The following is an 18,854-nucleotide window of genomic DNA, read 5'->3' as shown; positions in this document are numbered from 1 at the left end:
TCAGAAACAATTGGCCATCCATAGGGAAAAAAAAAAAGACCCCAAACTAAATGTAACACCTTATATCAACTTAGAATGGATCCTAGACAAAATGTGAAACATAAAATAATAAAATTTAGAAGAGGAATATATTTGCCATATGATCCAGGCACTCCTAGGTATTGAAAAATGAAGCTTTTGTCCACATGAAAACCTGTGCATGAATGTTCATAGAAGCTGTGTTTGTAATCACCAAAAACTAGAAACAGCACAGATACCTTCCAGGAGGTGAATGGTTAAACCACGAGTAGTTCAGTCACCCCGGGGAATACTACTCAGCAAAGTAAAGGAATGAACTGTTAGACCATGTGGCAGCTTAGATAAATCTCAAAGGCATGATTCCAAGTGGAAGAAGGCAGGACTGCATTTCTTATGACAGTCTCAAAACTGTAGTGACAGAGAACAGATCACTAACACCCAGGAGTGGCTGGAGGGCCTGGCTGCAGTGAGGTGGCACAGGGAGTTTTTTGGAGTGATAGAGCTATTTTATACCATGATTGTGGTGATGAGTACACAGATAGAATTATATCCCAAAAAAAAGTTAATTTCACCATATGTTAACTTTAAAAAAAAATGAAAAACTATGTGATAAAGCAATGCTACTGGCTTTTCCTTAAATTTCCATTAAAATTTCCTTAAAATTATTATAAAAATAACAATTTTTGCTAATGCTATTAACTAGTCAAGTGCTCAACTTTGTAGAAATGTTATTGTGTAAGTTACTTGCATGAAGGTCCAAAGCAAATCATTTGGGTAGACTTTTTGCTTGTTTTTGAAGTAGCATTTCTAATAACCTTGAATGCTGTTTTTTGAGCCAAATAGTAGCAAACGTCTTCGCATGATACATATTTTCTTTTAATTTAAGAATCAGATGGGTGACTCAAATATCTCCAGCCCTGGGTTACAGCCAAGTACTCAGCTCTGCAATCTGGGAAGCACCGAGACTCTAGAGGAGACGCCGTCTGGGTCACAAGATAAGGTTTGTGCAGCTAAAGCCCTAGCTTTGTCCAAGGTAACAAAACACAGTGACATTTGGTAAGGATTTTAATGCAGCACACACTTGATTGGTCATTAGTCTGTCAAGGCACATATGGGCAGCAAGATAATGACATCCACTTGTGTCATTTCCCCGGGTCCACGTAACTGTCTTTGGTCTGGAGCTTGCGGTAGTCTCCTCTCTGATTTCCAGTTGTCCTTACCACTCCTTCACCTGTACTTAACCCAGCAACCAGAGTAATCCTGGTAAATGAGAGTTAGATCATAGCATTCCTCTGCTTAAAACTCTCCAAAGGCATCCCGTCCGACTTGGAAGCCAAGGTCACGGCAGTGGCCCCCAGGACCCTCCCTGATCCGGCCCCCTTTGCCCTGACCTCTGCCTCTGCCTCGGCCTCACTCACTCGGCCCCACCTCGTCGGCTCCTTCACCTTTCCACAAGTGTGCTGGACTTGCTCCCGCCTCCAGGCAGGCCTTTGCACGTGTTCCCTGGCCTGGAATACTCCCCTCCAGACACAGCTTACTGCCTTTCTTCCTTCAGGCCTCAGGCGGCCTCCAGGTGAGGCCTTCTCTGACCACCCTGTGTTAAAACAGCAGTCCTTCCCCGGCCCGTCCTGCTATACGTTGCGTTCTCCTTGAGCCTCCACCCAGCGACTGTGGTTTGTGACTTCAGTTACTGTGTCTCCTCCCCACCAGAACATGTGCTCTGTTGGGGGAGCGGGGGGGGGGCTTGCTCCCTGCTGTACCTCCTGGCGTCTAGCATTGAAGATACTTCTTGGCTGAATGAGTTCTGTCCATACCTCATGGCTTGGTAAAGGAACAGATACCATGTAAAACCCATGGTTTTTTAATTAAACTTTTTAATTTTGAAATAATTATAGATTCACATGCTATTGTAAGAAATAATGGAAAGATCCCATGTGCCCTTTACCCACTGCCCAACTGTTAACCCCTTACAAAATACAGTGCAGTGCGCCAGCCAGGATGTTGACGCAGTCTTCCCATCCAGTCATGCTTCCTCGGTTTTATTCCTCTCTGTGTCTGTGTTCAATGCAGTTTTATCTCATGTAGCCTGGGTGTATCCACCTGCACAGCCAAGACCCTGCAGACTCCATCACTGTGATCTCGGGGCTGCCTCTTCGTTACCACAGACTCTCCCTCCCCGCTGGCAGCCACTGAGCTGTCCTCAGTCTATCAGGTTGTCATTTCAAGGATATGTACACGGAATCACACAGCCTGTAACCTTCAGGACTGTCTTTCTTCACTCAGCATGATTGCTGAAGACTCTGAAACTGCTGAGCATGCCAGTGCCCTGTTCCTTTCATTGCTGAGTAGTGTCCGTGGTGTGGAAGGACCACAGTTTGTTAGACCATTTTTAAGCATTCACCATTGAGGGACAGCGGGGTTGTTTTCAGTTTTTGGCTATTAAGAATAAAGCTTCTATGAACTTATGTGCACAGGTTCTTACACATAAACTTCCATTTCTCTGGAACAAATGCCCAAGAGTGCAAATACTGGGTCTTTTGGTAATTGCATGGTTTAGTGTAATATTGAACTGCCCATAGTGTTTTCCAGACTCTACCATTCTACATTCCCATCAGCAGTGAATCTGTAATGTTTCTAGGTATTTAGATGATAAATTAATTTAAACCTGATTTAATGCACTGCATTCCTGTGTTCCATTTTAATGTATTTGGATTTAGTATCCCAAAGGTCAAACATTAAAAGCAGTGCTATATAAAAATTAATTTTAAAAAAATGTAATTTGAAAGAGACAGGTAGTGAAGGAGCAGGCTCCCTGGCTTCCCTCTGGTCTGGTCTATCAGCCTTGAGTGCTCAGCGGGCCAGTCACCTCCCCGTATTGAATTGTGAGTCACTTCTCTTCTTTCTGAATCCCAGAGCTGAGGACTCTTGTACTGCCCAACGCACAGAGCTCCTGTGAGACCCAGATGAAGAAGTAGACCGGACAGTACCGTAAGAACCGTAAAAGACCGTCCATTGAAAGATGACTGACAAGCCGTAGAGGCTCAGCCTTTCAACAAAAACACCAGTCATGCATCAATGGACACAGTTCAAGTGGGCGCTCAGTTACACCCTTTAATACGATCAATGCTGGTGTTACTCCATTTTTCACATATAGAATCCACTTTATAGGCCACCGTGACAAAATTGTATAAAATACTGAGGTAGGGATGTCTCAGAAGCCGTGTAGCCGTGTGACAGACTAAAAATTAGCTTAAATCCCTAACAGGCCCCTACACACAGATGGTACGTTTGTCAAGTCACGCTGCCATCTAGTGCTGAGGAGCAAACGATGCCCCGGCCAGTTAGTAGAGTGCCTGCATGTGAAGCACGGTACATAGGGCGTCCCTCGCAGTGAGCATGCGGCCTGGATGACTCGAACTGCCACAGCACCTTCATCTGTTCCTTAGTGAGGCACCTCTGAACCCTAATGCTTTACCATACACCCTATTCCAGAGAAAGTGAGAACCAGTTTCTGGCCTGGCAGCAGTACAGGGAGGCGGCACAGCACAATGTGGAGACTTTGATGCTTTTGTGGTCAGGGTTCAGAGCTCTACCATATAGTTCCATTTTCTGATGTAAAGTAGATTTTCAACCAATGGAAATATCTCTTCATAAGTTTAAGTCTAAAAACATACCAAATGTACATGAGCACAATTTTAATTGTTCAAAAGTGGATTTTATATTCCACTAGACAGGTGAAAATCGCCCCCTGGATCAGGCCGTTTGTGAAGCGTAAGGTGTATTTCACGGTAAGGTGTCAACATGCCCCGTTGTTCCATTGCTCCTTCCCTTACGACATAAAAATAGTATTCTTACTGGGAAGGACTAAAGTTTCTGCAAAATAACCCCAATATGGTCTTTGTTTTCCAATGTAGGAATATCTTAAATGTGTGTGTGTATAAGACAGAACATGGTGGTTAAAATCAACTTTTTTTTCATGTAAATTTGCATAATGAATAAGAACCAGTGTGATTTTTCAGTACTTCTTTGCCAAGCAGTCTTCGCCATTGTGTTTTACATGTAATGTCATAAGAAGAAATTAACTCAAAAATGGACAAAGGACTTGATTAGACAGCTCTACGAATAAGATATACAAATGGCCAAAAAATGCTGGCAAGGACCTGGAGAAATGGAACCCTCTTGCCTTGCTGGGAATGTAAAATGGTGTGGCAGCTGTGGAAAACGGTTAGGCTGTTGCTCAAAAAGTTACAGAATTACCGTATGATCCAGCAATTCTATTCCTGGGCACACAACCCCAAGATTTTTTAAAACGAGAACTAACAGATACTTTTATACTAGTGTTCATAGCTACATAATTACAGTAGCCAAAAGATAGAAACAAGCCAGACGTCAGTCCTCAGATGAATGGGTAAATGAGATGTGGTATATACATAGAGTGGAATATTACTCAGCCTTAAAAAGGAATGGAATTCTGATAAATGCTAGAACATGGATGAACCTTGAAAACCTTACACTAAGTGAAGTAAGCCAGGAACAGGGGAATCCAGTACTACACAGTTGCACTTACACAGGGTCCCTGGGATAGGCAAATTCATAGAAACAGAGAGTAGAATCAAGAATACTAGTGGCCGAGGGCAGGGCAGTGGGGCTGGAGGGAGAGAGGATGATAAATTATTACTTAATGGGTACAGAGCTCCTGTTTGCATTGATGAAAAAGTTCTAGAAATAGTAATGTTACGTGAATGTATTGCACTGAATTTTACACTTACATATGGCTGACGTGGTAATTTTTGTTATGTATATATTACCGTAATTTTTAGAGGTTGTGGGAGGATTACTGCTGTTTCATCAGTAGACATTAATGATGCCAGAGATCCGAAGTAAGTAAATCACTGTTCAGCTTGGGAAGTGGAACCTATGCCTTCTGCCACAGTTAATCGGCCTGGGCAGCGACAAGGAGAATCTGCCCCAAGTGAGAAGCCGTCGTCCATTTTGAATTACATTGAACAGATTTGAAGTGTTACCAGTGAGTTTTAAACAAACAGCAGTGACTGTAGTGACTCCTTGCACTACAGGGTGGTGTGTACTGGCTCAGCCTTGCCAGGCCATCCAGTGCCTGTGTTGTTGTTCTCCTCTGTGAGGGTGTGATATTCCAGAAGGACTTGAGCTTCTAATCTCAGCATATTATTTCATACTCCTTAAAACATGTCCAAACAAATGATTTATCATAATGGTGAAATTTGTGTGGCCCTCATATAAGAATAGCCAACTTCCCTTTATTGAATGTTTTGGGGGCACCAGGCATTATGTTAAGAATTTAATTTTCACAACAGCTTTCTAAGGTAATTACCACAATTGCCCCCTTCTTTTCAGATGAAGGAACTAAAGAGAAACACTGTAGTTTTCCAAGTTAACAGCTGGGAGTTGAAACTAGGTCTACAGTTTTTTCAGAAGTAAAAGTGTGAGGAAATTAAAACATATAAAATATTTTGCCTTTTTTTACACCAACAGTTTACAATTAGATGTTAGTGCTGCCTTGTATGAAGGGAGATTCTGAATCTGGAAAATCCCTTCAAATGTGAGAAAGCGTTGTGACAAGATAGTTTTCCTGTCACACTGGCATGATGGATGGGGGCCGAGATTTCCATTTTTGAAAGTTTTCTTCACTTAAATAAAGCCCCTTGTCATATTGATTTGCCAAGATGTGTCATCTTTTTAATATTGTTAAAATTCTCATTATTGAATATTTTCTAAGATAAATGGTTTGGTAGGAAAAATGTGGTTTTTACAGGTGGGGAGGCTTCTGCTTTTTCCCCTACCGCGGCTACTTGCACTGCCTGGCCCCAGGCCTGCTCTACTTCCGTGCTTCCCGTGGAGACCCTGCTGCACCCTCAGGGCTGCTGCTGGCTTCCTTCCCAAAGGGGAGCCCCTGAGCCCTCCCCTGGGGGCTGCCAGTAAGCCCCCTCTCCTCGTCGGCTCGGTGCCCTGCTCCTGGGAAGGCAGGGCAGGCACTCCCCTTGGGGGGTCCACATGGCTACTTTGCCACCTGGTTTTGCTGACCTAAAAAAATGCAAAGATTTTCCTCTTAACAAAAAAGGCTAAAGGCAACACCAGCATCCGGTGTTTGTCACAGAGGCCACACATCCCAAGCAGCCAGAATGGCCCCTCAAGGCTTCACGCCAGGCAGCAGTCTTCCCCAGGAACACCAAGCATCGCAGCACCGCCCCGCCAGCGCTCTGAGCCGCGTCTGTGAGCTTCTGTGCTGTATCTGCTGTTATTTTGTGCCTCTGTTAGGACGGGTCCTGAGGTGTCAGAAAAGCCTGAGAGAGCTTATTTTTGGGGGTCTGGAAACGCTCAAGAAGTTTTCCATATAAATTAGTGGAAACTGCTTCACTTTACTGCATTTTAGCTTCTAAAAGGTTTCGGAGGAACACTCTGCTTTTGGATAGCAGGGGAAACCTGTAATTATTTGTCAAATGGTTGAAACAAACATTTCATTGGGAAAAAACGCTTGTTTTCCTATAGAAATGCAGTCGTACCATAGTGCTGTCATCATCACTTCAGGTGCAGTGTATCCTGAGGCCTTTGCAGACTTGCAGAGGCATCAAAAACAGTGAAATATTTCTACCCCACATAAATATACCTGAACAACTAAGTAGCCCACACGCTTTAAGAATAAAACCCTAAGTCGAGTCCGCTAGTGTCTCCAAAGCACTTCGGTTTGCCTCCCACTGGAGCGTTTGCTGTCAGGGCAGGACTTCCTGGTTCCTGCCTGTGTCCTCCTGGCCCCTGGGCAGAGGACAGGCCCGTACGGGAGCTCAGCACAGAAAGGCGAAACGAGTATGGCAGTGCTGCTTGAAGTGAAGGTGCAGGAAGCTTCCAAGTGGAAAAACAATAAGCCAAATGCTACAATATCTGTAAATTTAACATTTTCAGATCTAAATGCTTTGCTTTTTCTTAAGGCTTCTGTGGTTTGGGAGTTGGAAGGCAGAAAGGCCTGCTACATGTAAAAATGGTTACATTTACTTTCTGGTATTTGAGACTCCGTCCTCGAGGTGCAATGCCTGACTTTTTGCCAAGGACCGTGACAGTACAGGCAGGGTTACCTGGTCAGCCTTTGTCACTAATGCAGAGTTCTGTCCTCCAACCTGGGGAGGTGAGATGCCCCTTGCCCTTAATCCCCAGTACTTCTTCAGCTTGTTCCATTTCCTTATTTCCAGACCCCATCCATCCTTGCTTCTGCAAACTGTTTGGATTGATGGTAAGTTTGGTTACACTTGATTTTCAAGAGATTTCATTGGGTGGTTTGATTTGCTTTTCAGTCTGCCCCTTCTGGACACAAACATCTGACCGTGGAAGAATTATTTGGAACCTCTCTGCCAAAGGACCAGCCAAGCACTGTGGGTCTGGATTCAGAAGTGGAGAAACTGCCAGGAGATGTCTCCCAGAAAGAGCCCAGCTCGTTTCTACCATTTTCCTTTGAGCCATCAGGAGGGGCAGGGGCCCCTCCGTCGGAAAACCTGAGTGTCCACCCTGCTGCCCACCACTCAGTCCAGCCTGACGTCCCCGCCCCGGTGCTAATCACTCCCGCCTCCATCACACAGGCCCACGACAAGCAGGCCCCAGGATACACAATCCCGCTGCGCCCTGTGCTCAGTCCCACTCTGCCAGCAGAAGCTCCTGCAGCACAGATTGCCCCCAGCTTACCCCGAAACACCACCATGATTCAGGCAGTGAAGACCACGCCACGACAGAGGTCTCCACTCCTCAGTCAGCCAGTCCCAGAGCTCAGCCATGCCAGTCTGACCACCAGCCAGAGCCCCTTTAGGGCCCCACTGAACGTGACAAACGCAGCTGGTGCTTCCCTCCCAGGTGTCGATATTCTCCAGAAACTCAGGTTGACCCCACAGCATGACCAAATACAGACACAGTCACTTGGGAAGGGTGCACTGGCAGCCAGCTTCTCAGCAGCAGCCGGCCAGCTGGCCACTCCAGAGAGCTTTACAGAGCCACCCCCTAAGGCGGCGGCAGCAAGGGCCCCAGCCTCCCTGAGCAACGTGGTGCTCGTTCCCCTTCAGGTACGGGCAGGAGGTCTGTGGCTGGGGTTCAGGGGGAAGCACAGAGGCCTTGCTCCTGACTGGCACGGGGCAGTCATTTGGAAGAGAGCGCTGCCGAGTATCAGGGCCGGTGGACGGGGAGGAAGAAGCCATGTAGCCGACAGCCAGATAAGGGGTATTGGTGCTGAGTCAGCTCCACTTCCTGATAAAAGCTAAGAAACAGTATGTGTGTTTTCTTATCAGAGTATGTATGCATTTTAGGGTATTTTCTTTGTTTTTGCCTGACAGTTACAGCAACCCTTGTTTGACTCAGAACCATGGATCCTGCGTACCCCAAGCTGTCCCCAGGTCCCCACCTCCCTCAGTGCTCTCTCTGAGAGCCTCGTGCCAGGCACATGAGGGGTGCTGTGGAGCACCCCAGACTTGGGGGTGAGGCCAGAGGAAGCTTCCCAGTAAAACAGGCAGCTGCAGTCTGAAGGCTCAGAGGAAGCTGGCCAGACCTCGCCTAGCAACGGGGAAGCAGAGGTCTGGGCCCCAGCTTAGAGAACCATGGCGTGGCTGGGCCTGCTGTGGACGAGAGTGGGTGGTGGGTGAGGCACAGGACTTTCTAGATTGCATTAAGGAGTTAAGAGGTCTGCTGTCAGCACCCCAGGAGCCTGTCAAGGGCTCTGAGCATAGGGTGGCATGCTGGGCAGGACAGGAGAGGCCAGAGGGCCGGGGCAGTTACCCAGGCTTGAGCTAGTAAGGCCCAGAATTTGTAAGTGTGGACAAGTGGTTGTATTAAGAAGTATGATTGGTTGGGACTTGATGGATGGGTGTGGGGTGTGAAGAAGAGGTTTGTCCCTCAGTGATTTATGAGGTTGGTGAGTTTACAAGTAAGATCAGCTCACAGTTGAAGTGGGAGAACCTCCACTTGGGTGTTGGGTGCCTTTAATACTGATGATCACCAATCTTAACATTTTACCAAATCATGCAGTCTAGAAGAGCCCATCATGGTAACTGTATTTTATCTCTTAGTGGAATATTTTTTTCCATTTGTACAGAAAGAAAAGAAACTTAGTATCTTGTTTATTACATCACTGAATTGTTGGCAGCAGTTCTGTGCAGCATGGAGGAGATAGTGCTGTTTAACGGGTGGCCCACGCTCAGAAGCAGGGGCTGCCGAGGTCCCATTGCTCTGGAAGCGCAGCCAGCAGCCTTGAGCGCCACCTCCCGAGCTTGGCCTCCGGGTCAGCACCCTGCTCTGCAGCCCGCCTCCTTGAGGGGACGCTTATATGCTGTACACTTTTACTTAGGCGGAATTTCAGGATCCGGGGCTCCAGTGGGCTCTAGTGTATTGGTGCTGCAGCAGGAAGTTCTTTGCCTCCCAGTGAATGAGAACAGAACCTAGCCTGGGGAAGTGTGGCTCTGGATGAGGCCATCAGTGCCACTGTCCAAAGTCCAGATCCCCTTATCTAGGGGTATCGTGCTGCCAGGATCTTGGCTCTCTACAGACTCCGCAGCAAAAACACTCGGGCTGTCCCTGGCTCTTGTAAGAGACGCCTTGGCGGTGCTGCACCCCCCTTTCTCAGGGCTGTGGGCAGGGCTTTCCGAGGCTCTTCTGCCGTCCAGCTGCTGGTTGCTTGGCCATGAGTTCTGTCAGCCTCTTCACCCAGGAGTCTAGAAACTAGTTGGTGTCCGACTTAGTCCTTATTGCCTGTCTGGACTTTTTCCCCAGTAACTAGGAAATACACATTGAAACTTACTACATCTGTTCATCTTTTCTTTTTAAACATTGCAGTCTATGCAGCAAAACCAGGATCCTGAAGTCTTTGCCCAGCCCAAGGTGTTACCTACTGCCATCCCGGTAAGGATTCCCTAATTAAGTTCTGGGTGTGAAGTAAAACATTGTCACTGGAGTGAAAAGTTTTAGCTTGCAGGCCTGGACCCATCTTAAAGGCCTCAGCTTGTTTTCTGTCTGTGATAGTGTCTCCCCCAACCTGTACAGAAGGGCCCACACCCCGTGTTTGAGGAGGGGTGGCTGCCGAGAGCATGCCTGGTTTCCATGCAGAGGAAACGTCTTTGCCCTAGAGGAGCCGTGTCCCCGCTCACAGTCCCTGCGTGCTGCGGTGCTCAGCAGGCTTCCCTCTGCTCTAATGGCAGCGCCTCCCTGCGCGCTCTGTCCCTTGCTTGTTCTCCCCTGCCTCATTTTTAAAAGTCGTCCCCACCCTGCACTATCTCCTAACCTTGACCTCAGTGCACACTTGTTTCCAGTTGCTGAGCTTCCACGTTCCCATCTCTGACTGGTCTGGTAAGCAGTCTCTTCTGGAGCCGTCCGCCTCCTGGTCAGTGGGAGTCTCTGCCTGGTGTTGCACAAAAACACATGCTAAATGGCTTAGACCTCAGAAACTTACCCTTAGAACTGTGGCAAGCTCTTTGTTATTTGTGAATGAGGAGGCTACAGACAGGAGAAAGAGAAATACAGATCTCTGTTGACTGTATCAAATGTGATAATTAGTGAAAATACCGATTATTCCTGGGGTAGCTTACTCCGATGGTGAGCCATAATTAGCCTACAAGCACATCAAAATGGGGGAAGGAAGTAGATTTAGTCTTATCTTTCGGAAATTGTACCTTGGGTACCTGTAATGATATAATAAATATACTGAACACTATAAATAAAACTAGTACTTCATATAACTGGATTTTTTAAATTTCCTTTTTTATTGAAGTAAACTTTACATATAGTAAAATGCAGGTGTTATGTGAGTTTTAACACACATACATCCCTTAAGTGATCACATAGTCAAGACATGTACATTTCCGTCACCCCAGAAAGTTCCCTTGTGCCCTCCAGCCATTTCCCTGCTCCCCAGATAAAGCTTCACATTTTTAATTCCTCATAGGACTGTTCTCATTGTGCATACTGTGCTGTTATTTATCATATTCCCCTAATGTGATGGTCGCACTTGGCTTCCGAATAAATGGCTTTTCGTCCTTTAGCTAACAAGCTTCGTAACAGACTAAAATACTCAGATGCTTCTACTGAATGTTTGTCTGAACCCCAAATGGTTAGCGTTGGACTCTGCTCTCTGGGCTCCCCCTGCCCACACCTGCCCTCAGTGTTCACCTGGGCTGGCTGCTCTCTTGCATGCTTCGGTGCAGAATGACCATTGTCCCCCCACAGGCTGCAGGCCCCACCCTGGCTGCTCCAGCCACCTTGTCAGTGTCTTCAGTGCTGCTGTCCCCAAGTGTTTTCCAGCAGACAGTCACAAGGGCCGTAGAGCCAGAGAGGAAAGCGAGCTCCCCGTCTCCGCTGCCTGTTGGAACACCAGAAAATCAGAGAAAGCCTTCCGTTATTCTCAGCAAGTCTCAGCTCCAAGATACGTTAATACATCTAATAAAGGTATGTAGGACATCAACTCAGTCTTTGGATTTTTATTCTTTAATTTAAAAATAAATGTTCTCGGGAAATCAGCGCTTAAAGTCTAGTCCAGGACAAGACAGGAGCCATGTCTCTTTATTCTGAGCATGCACTCCTGGTGGAAAAAACAAGTGAGTGAATTCCCAAGTACTAATCATGTCTTCGGGTCGTGGGTCCTTTGGGTGATGAGTTACACAGGTCATTTGTGCAGCTTTTTCCTAAGCTGTTACCAGGGAAGTAAGTTCTCATGAGGTGAAGGTGACCTTCCCCTCTCTTGCAGAACGATTCCAGCTTCCTCGGCACACTTCATGAAGTCTACTTGCAGGTTCTGGCCAAGAACAAAGACAACCACAGCCTCTGACTGCAGCAGAGTAAATCTGAAGGCAGAATGTTGACCTCAGAAACAAATAGGCCTCATCATGGAAACTTCAAGCAGAACATTGAGTTTTAAGAATTTTGAAATTGAGCCTATGAGAAAGAGACTCGTTCCTTATGAATGTTTTCCAAGTGAGGTTCTCAGTGATAATGGAATTGTTTCACTGTGAAGCATCACCAGCAGACCTTTGTTATGACAAAAGAAAAAAAAAAGACCATTGTGTTAAGTTGTGTGGGTGTTTTCCTCAGCTCTGAGCAAGTATGTAAAATAAGGAGTCTGATTTTCAGCTTGCTCCCACTTTCAAGGTCTTAGGGAAGAGAGGTCACCAGCCTTGCAGCAGTCAGAGTTCAGCCCAGCCTGCCCTTCCCCACCTAGAAACCTGATCGTTGTTTAGGCTCACAGTCAAGTTCTGAACAGAAGTCAGCTCTGCAGAGTTAGCTATGAGTTTTAAGGAACAGAATTTAACTTGGCAAATTAGGATTGATTCGTTCAAGAGAAATATTTTATATGAATGCCCCATTTGGGCCATAAAAGTTGTGAAATTTCTTAATTGTGTTTTGTTTTTAAGTGTCCCTAGTGCTGCCATGCAGCGGGCTCCCAGGGCAGTGATAGCATTTGGGTGGGGCCCTGCCAGGGCCCGTGATGTGGGAGCAGGCATGTCACACCTGCGAGGTAAAGGCTGGGGCTGGGAAAGCCCAAATTCCATCAGAGGTCTTCCCTGTAAGGTAAACTCTCCAGTGGTTTTGAGAAAGTGAAGTTTGTGTGTGAAGCATGGCCTTATTTTCCTTTTCTGTCTAAAACAATGAGAAGTCATTGTTGATTGTTTTCCATAACACTTTGATGAAAGGACCAGGGGACCAACCTGACAAAGCCATTCTGGTTCCATTCCTCGGGTCTGCTGAGAACAGTCCTAAAGCTATGCAGAGAGGGAGCTCCTACTCACACTGCCCGTATTTTATTGTAGAATATGGAGTTAAAAGTAAAATGAAAGAACTTTACCAATGTATTCCTAGGCTGTGAGTACTTTAGCAGCCCAAAGTGTGAAAATATGTACAGATGCTTTGTTATGCTGCTATTAATCTGCCATGATTTATATTTATTCTTTTATAGCATGTAATGGGGATTAGTAATATTTTAATGTAGATTCTGATTTATGTCAGCAATAGTAATTTTAAGATATTCTTTGGAAGTGTCTTCGTTTCTATGGTACACGTCATTTTGTAGTATTTAACCAATTAAGATGCACTGCTTACTGTGAGCACTGTTAAATGACGTGGTGGAAACCTGATAGGCCCACCCAGCTAACATAGGGATTTGCTGTGAGTGACGCTGACGGAGGTGGGGACCCCTTGGGAATGGCTGTGCAAGCTTTACTGGTGACCTATCACAAGTCCATAGATTTATTCTCTCTGAGGTTTTACAGGATTACTTGTGAATTGCATACTTGTTTTGGTTTGTTCTTAGTGTTTCAGCATAAAGAATGTTGTTTGATTGGCTTCTGTTAATTTAAACCTGCTTCCTGGGCAGCTTTTCTGCTTCTCCACTTAGTGTCTCCTGTTTCTCTTCTCTACCTAGTTATTTGTGAACTGTGCATAGGTCAGGGATGCCTTTAAGCTCTCTTACTCCACTAGGAATAGTTTGTTTTTCAAAGGTAGTGTAAATTCAGCAACCAAAAATGAACTGCTCGCACATCACCCAGGAAAGAGTCGTGGACAGATGCGGGGCGTCGCCAGCACGCGGAGCTGGTGGCCGGGGAGCCCCGTGACCGTCCTCAGCGGTTGTTCCCGGCGTTTGGCTGCTCTTCCCATGCAGTCTCAGTGGGCTTTGCTGACAAAAGAGTCAGGGGGCGTGGAGGGGGAGGGTTGCAATTAGAGCAGATAGGCGGGCTGAAATGACAATTTGAGTATGTATAATAGGGAGTTAAGAGAAAATATCCTGTGGAGGGTCTGTAATCAGACGGGCTCGTTTTCACCCTTTACTCCAAGGAATGAATGTGGCAGATGGTAAAGAGAATCTCTGATGGGTCTTCGTGGTGCAACAAGTAGATTTTCAAGTGCCCGAGTCATGGAGACTTGAAAAGGGTAATAAACCTGTTTCGGCTCCCAGATGTAGATATCAGAGCATCTATGTCAAATGCAGAAGACAGAAGTCACTGTCGTGGTCACCAGGAGGTTGGGGCCAGAATGAGTCCCTAGGGAGGTCCGGCAGGCCTGACAGGCTGCGGTCGGGGACCGGCAGGAAGTCGCGGTTTGGCCTTCCTGCTCATGCAGGCGCACTCTCCTCGCCGCGGGCCAGCTTAGGTGCATGTTTACATTGCTGCACTGACTTCTCCGGAACCTGTTCTTAAAACTTAGTTGACTCAGAATGGACACCACAACAGATGCTTCTTGCTAGGTTTTGTGGATTCCAGGGGATGTACATGTAGACTGCCGTGTGTGTCTGTGCCCTCACCCCAGCCCCAGGGTGGGGGGGTGCCGCTGTTTTGTCAGCAGTTGATGTGGTGTCTCTGAGAGGACTCCTGCTCCTCCCAGGTGGCCCTGCCCTTCAGGGCAGAGGGCCCTCCTCATTGGGCATCTCTCCTGAGGTTTGTAGGGTGTGACCTGGAATCCTAAGTCTTCGAGTGACTGTCAGCGTCGGGAAATGCAGTTCATGCATCCACACGGGAACGTGTGCAGCTCATTCGAAGGCTCTTGGGTAGCAATCACAGAGGGCGTTTCTTAGAGCCCAAGTCAGCCTCGGTCCTTCGCCAGCAGAGGGTACGCAGGCTTAGACTTTGTGCATGTCAAGCATTGCTCTTTCTCTATGTTTCTTTGTAAAAATGATAAACCCCATGAAATCCTCCACTAGGTAAATATTTTTAAACCACACAGCTTTATTATTCTCCCCAAAGAATAGTTTGAAATGTCCTCATTTTGGTAGTAGAGGCCATAGCTGTGCCATTGTATTACTAATAATGCAACATGAAATCGAAGGTGCCTAACTGCCTAAAAACAAAATCGGCCATCATACTGTAACTCTGGGCGAAACGTAGGGACAGAGGTATGAGGCAGCGCGGGCACGAGCAGGCGGCTGTTCTGTGAGTGAGACCAGGGTGTCAGGGACGAGTGTCCTGCGTTCTTGCTGCACATTTGCTACTGAGCATGTGTTTCTCTCTGACGTGTCTGTGATTTCCTTCAGTTATATTCAAACTACTTTCTGAAACTGGTAGTGCCCTGTGTTTTCAGGTGACTGAAATTCAACGAGTAAAGCAAACTTACACTGGGGTTTTTAAAAGCTGTGTTTGATAACACTTCCCCGAGTGGGCCAGGGCCTCAAGGAGCCTGTTTTCCAGCAAATTCAGCAGGAGAGCGTGTGCAGTGTTTCACTCGGTTTTGTATTTGACATCTTCATCAAAAATGCTAAGATGCAATATCACTCCCTTTGAGTGGGGAAGATGCAAAATTGTGTTTCCCTTTTATCTGTATGACTCCTGAAGAAACCTGTTTTTAAAATATTTGTTCGAAGTGGTTTTTTTATTCTGTATCACTGCTTCTGGCCATGTGGCTCTCACAACCTGCAGTGCACCGGATGCTCAGCTCCCTGAAACGCAGGGGCAAGAAGCTCTGGAATTACAGCAAGATTTTTGTTCCACAAGCGCAATACTCCATCATTAATTTTTTTAATGGTATGGATTTTGTACCATCTGTGTATGTTTGCAAATATTAAGTTATTATGTGTTTTCAAATGAGCATTTTTCATCCTAAATTTTATATGTTTGCAAATATATTTTTTTAATAAAAGTTTAAAACCAAATTTTAGCACCTACTAAATTTTAATTGTGTTTATTTAATTTATAGAAATAAGAACTTTGGAGTGAGTTGCTACGCTTTGCCGGAGCCTCAAACTGGTGAGGTGGAATGGGGCAGGGGGACAAAACTGACACAGAAAAGGCTTGTCTCCCTACTTCCAGCCTGCCCCCAGCCAGCAGGGTCACAGGCCACACGGAATCTTGTTTCTGAAGCCTCTAAGTCCTCATGTCTGTTGATTAAATGAGCACCTCCCTCCCCAGTAATAAACAGTGAGTGTGGAACTTAACATGACTGGACATCCACAGGACTTCATTTACTCCTCAGGCTCCCCCAGTCAGAGGGTAGAGTTCTGACCCCGCTTTACAGGGGACTTGACTGCCCTGGTCATTTCCCAGGTCCACTCCAGTCGTGTATGGAGCTGTCATTGGATGGAGGAAAGTAAAATAGGAGCATTATGGGAAATAGAGAAAAAGTTAAAGAAGAAAACAGATTAATCGTTTATGTTTGCTATTACTTGCTAACATTTTAGTATTCCAAATGAAATTTAGTTTACATCGTTAACAGTTTAGGCTCCAAAGGAAATTCTCCCTAAGATGTCTGCTGTATCTGCCTGTGTTCTCAGAGCACAGCATATGCCAACTCTCGTGGTACAAGGACTTGTGCCGACAGCACCGGTTGTTAATGCCACGCGCTCGTTCACTTCTTTGCAATAACCCGTGTTAAGGAGAAGAAAGTCGAAGCCAAGAGTGACTGAGGTCTGTGTCAGAGGAGCTCATCGGACCTGTGGCGGGGCAAGGATCTGATGCCAAGCAAGCCAGAGAGCTGGTCTAGACTCTGCCGCCTCCATGGTAAAGTATCCTACATCATTTTGTATAGTTTCTTAAGTCACTCGTTTTAAAAACTAGAGTGAACGGGTCACCTGCTTTTCATCTGTCATGACATGGAAGGCCCAGTAATGAGGGTTATTGGAATTCCATGAAAACTAAGATCAACAGGTCCTGAATAAGAGCTGTAGAGGATGGGATCTTAGGTTTCTGGGTGGTCTCTAGGAACATTTTCAGTCACTCAGTCTGGACCGTGGTTCCTAGGTTAGATGTGATTAATACCTGATCTTTGACAGAAGCCCTCACCAGGCCCTCTGGACAGGAACGGGGACTCTGGGGATGGTGGGTAGGCAACAGGCCCCACTTAATGCGTGGGCTGCACCAGGGGCCTCCACCCCAGCAGGCACCGTGCCCCCTTTTTAAGCAAATAATTTGTAATTCTCCCTTTACTTAACTGACCTGGAATTCTCAGAGAATGTTAACTTATCCCTTCACCACCATTTTAAAATAATATCCTGTGATATGAAGCAGAAATTTAACAGTAATTTAGAATGAAATGTTCCATTTTAATACATAAATACTTGGACATGACACCACAAATTCTCAAAATGCCCTGAGGAGAAGCCCTGGTCTTTACTCTGATACTTCTCCCCACCCCACCGAGAAGATGGCTGCTGTCCTGCCAAGGGCCAGTGCAGGGCCCTGCACACCTAGGAGTCAGCTCTTCCCCCTGCCCACGGCCCCGGCCCTGGCTCACTGGGCTCCTGCCCAAAAGGAAACAGAGAGCTGTTCCTCAGTCTAATATGGTGAGGATGTTCGTTAACACTCCTGGAAAAGTGGAGTTCAATGATGGGCCCGGTGCAGTGGCTGGGGGTGCAGCCGCTCTGATCGCCTGGCTTCTCCCCGGCTGTCTCCCAGAGGGCAGAGGAAGAAGGGCGGGAAGGGTGGAGCAGACACACATGCTGCTGCTATTGCTTGTCCTCTGACGCTGGGGCCTGTGGGTAGCAGCTCTACTGTCCCAGACACTGTGCTTCACACCATGCACAAACATGCAGGCACATGCATGGAACACACACACACCCATGCGCGCAGGTGTCTCTCCCACCAGTCTGTGGCTCCGTGGGAACCGCACTGCTGGAAGCCCCTTTTATACACATTGTGGCACATAGAGACATGTGTCACTGTCGAACAGAGTGAATTTCACCCTCCTGACCACGTGGGAGACACACATTACCTCCTTTTTCAGAGAAGGGAACTAGTAATTGAGGAATTTGCCTGAGGTAGTCACTCCAAGCTCACCCAGCAGGAGGGCCAGAGAGGTAAGAGTTGAGCTGAACTTGTTCAGGCTGCCTCTTCCTGGGTTTGTGGATTGTGGAGAAAGCCTAGATCCCTGGAAAGTTTTGAAGGGCATTTTGAAATGGCAGCAGCATTGCTCCCCACTGAACAACTTTATGCCAATCAGTCTGGAGTTCCCTGATCAATTCTAGTAAAGTCATCTTCATAATGGACCCCTGCACTTCCCCAAAAGAAAGGTAACCTTGCCTGAAATGGTCCTTTCCTTTAAGACTTACCAGGGCCTTCTCCTTCTGCCTATAAAAGTCTCCCACTCTGTTCGCCTCCTTGTAGCTCCTTGCTTCATGGGATCTGCCTGATTCCTGAGTTCTTGAATAAAGCCAATCAGATCTTCAAATTTACTCAGTTCAGTTGTGTTTTCTTAGCAGACTTTGGGCAGCAGTGGGATCCGAAGCAAACTTCTGCTGGCATTCAGGGACCAGTAAGAAAGGTATGGTACCCACGAACCCCTCTTTGAGTTCCCTGTCATTCCGTCCATTTCTGAGGGCTGTGGGTAAGTTCCTCTCAGTTCCAAGCTCCTCTCTGTGTCTAGCACCTCATCTAATTGGCTTTCCAATGCAGGTCAGGTCACCTTGAGCTGACAGATGGTTCTGCAGCTGAGCCACTAGTCTCAACTTGAAGTTCCCAGGTGTTTGAGTGGAAAACTCTGAGCCCTTAATTCTGTCCAAAGATCCATGGAAGAACCATTAGTGGTAGTGTGCAGTTCCCCATCCATGCAGAGCCCCCAGTGTTGGGGTCTGCTGGGTCAATCCTTTACCGGAATCCATGGGAACTGGTGGCAAGCACAGGCCATTCTCTGTATGCAAGGGAAGGTAGGAAGTGTGTTTTCAGTAAGAGAAAGTATGAAGAATAGAGATGTATTTTTTTTGTTGAAGAAAAAGAAAGCAATGTTGTTCTAAAGGGAGGTTGGTCATTTAAACAGGAAAAAACATAGGACAAACCTGAATGTAAAAAGCAAAGCTGTAGAAGTTTTGTGGAAAGGAATTGTATGCACGGTCACCCTAGATGAACTTAACAGATTTTTTTGAAAATAAA

General features: G+C 46.5%; 1 protein-coding gene across 1 annotated transcript in view; it reads left to right on the top strand.

Moving 5' to 3' along the window:
* The window catches only part of DCP1A (decapping mRNA 1A), a 42,489-nt gene extending 30,089 nt beyond the window's left edge, over positions 1-12,400 (top strand). The window contains exons 6-10 of the mRNA XM_036994925.2: positions 905-1,018; positions 7,341-8,096; positions 9,856-9,921; positions 11,242-11,460; positions 11,759-12,400. Of these exons, the coding sequence (XP_036850820.2) occupies positions 905-1,018; positions 7,341-8,096; positions 9,856-9,921; positions 11,242-11,460; positions 11,759-11,839 (1,236 nt within the window). The 3' untranslated portion in view covers positions 11,840-12,400. The remainder of the gene's footprint in view (positions 1-904; positions 1,019-7,340; positions 8,097-9,855; positions 9,922-11,241; positions 11,461-11,758) is intronic.
* Positions 12,401-18,854: the final 6,454 nt, after the last annotated feature.

The sequence above is a fragment of the Manis javanica genome, chromosome 3 (genome assembly GCF_040802235.1).
Source record: "Manis javanica isolate MJ-LG chromosome 3, MJ_LKY, whole genome shotgun sequence".
In the NCBI taxonomy this organism is placed as follows: Eukaryota; Metazoa; Chordata; class Mammalia; order Pholidota; family Manidae; genus Manis; species Manis javanica.
Note: the sequence above shows the minus strand (reverse complement) of the source record. Positions and strands in the feature narration are given on the sequence as shown.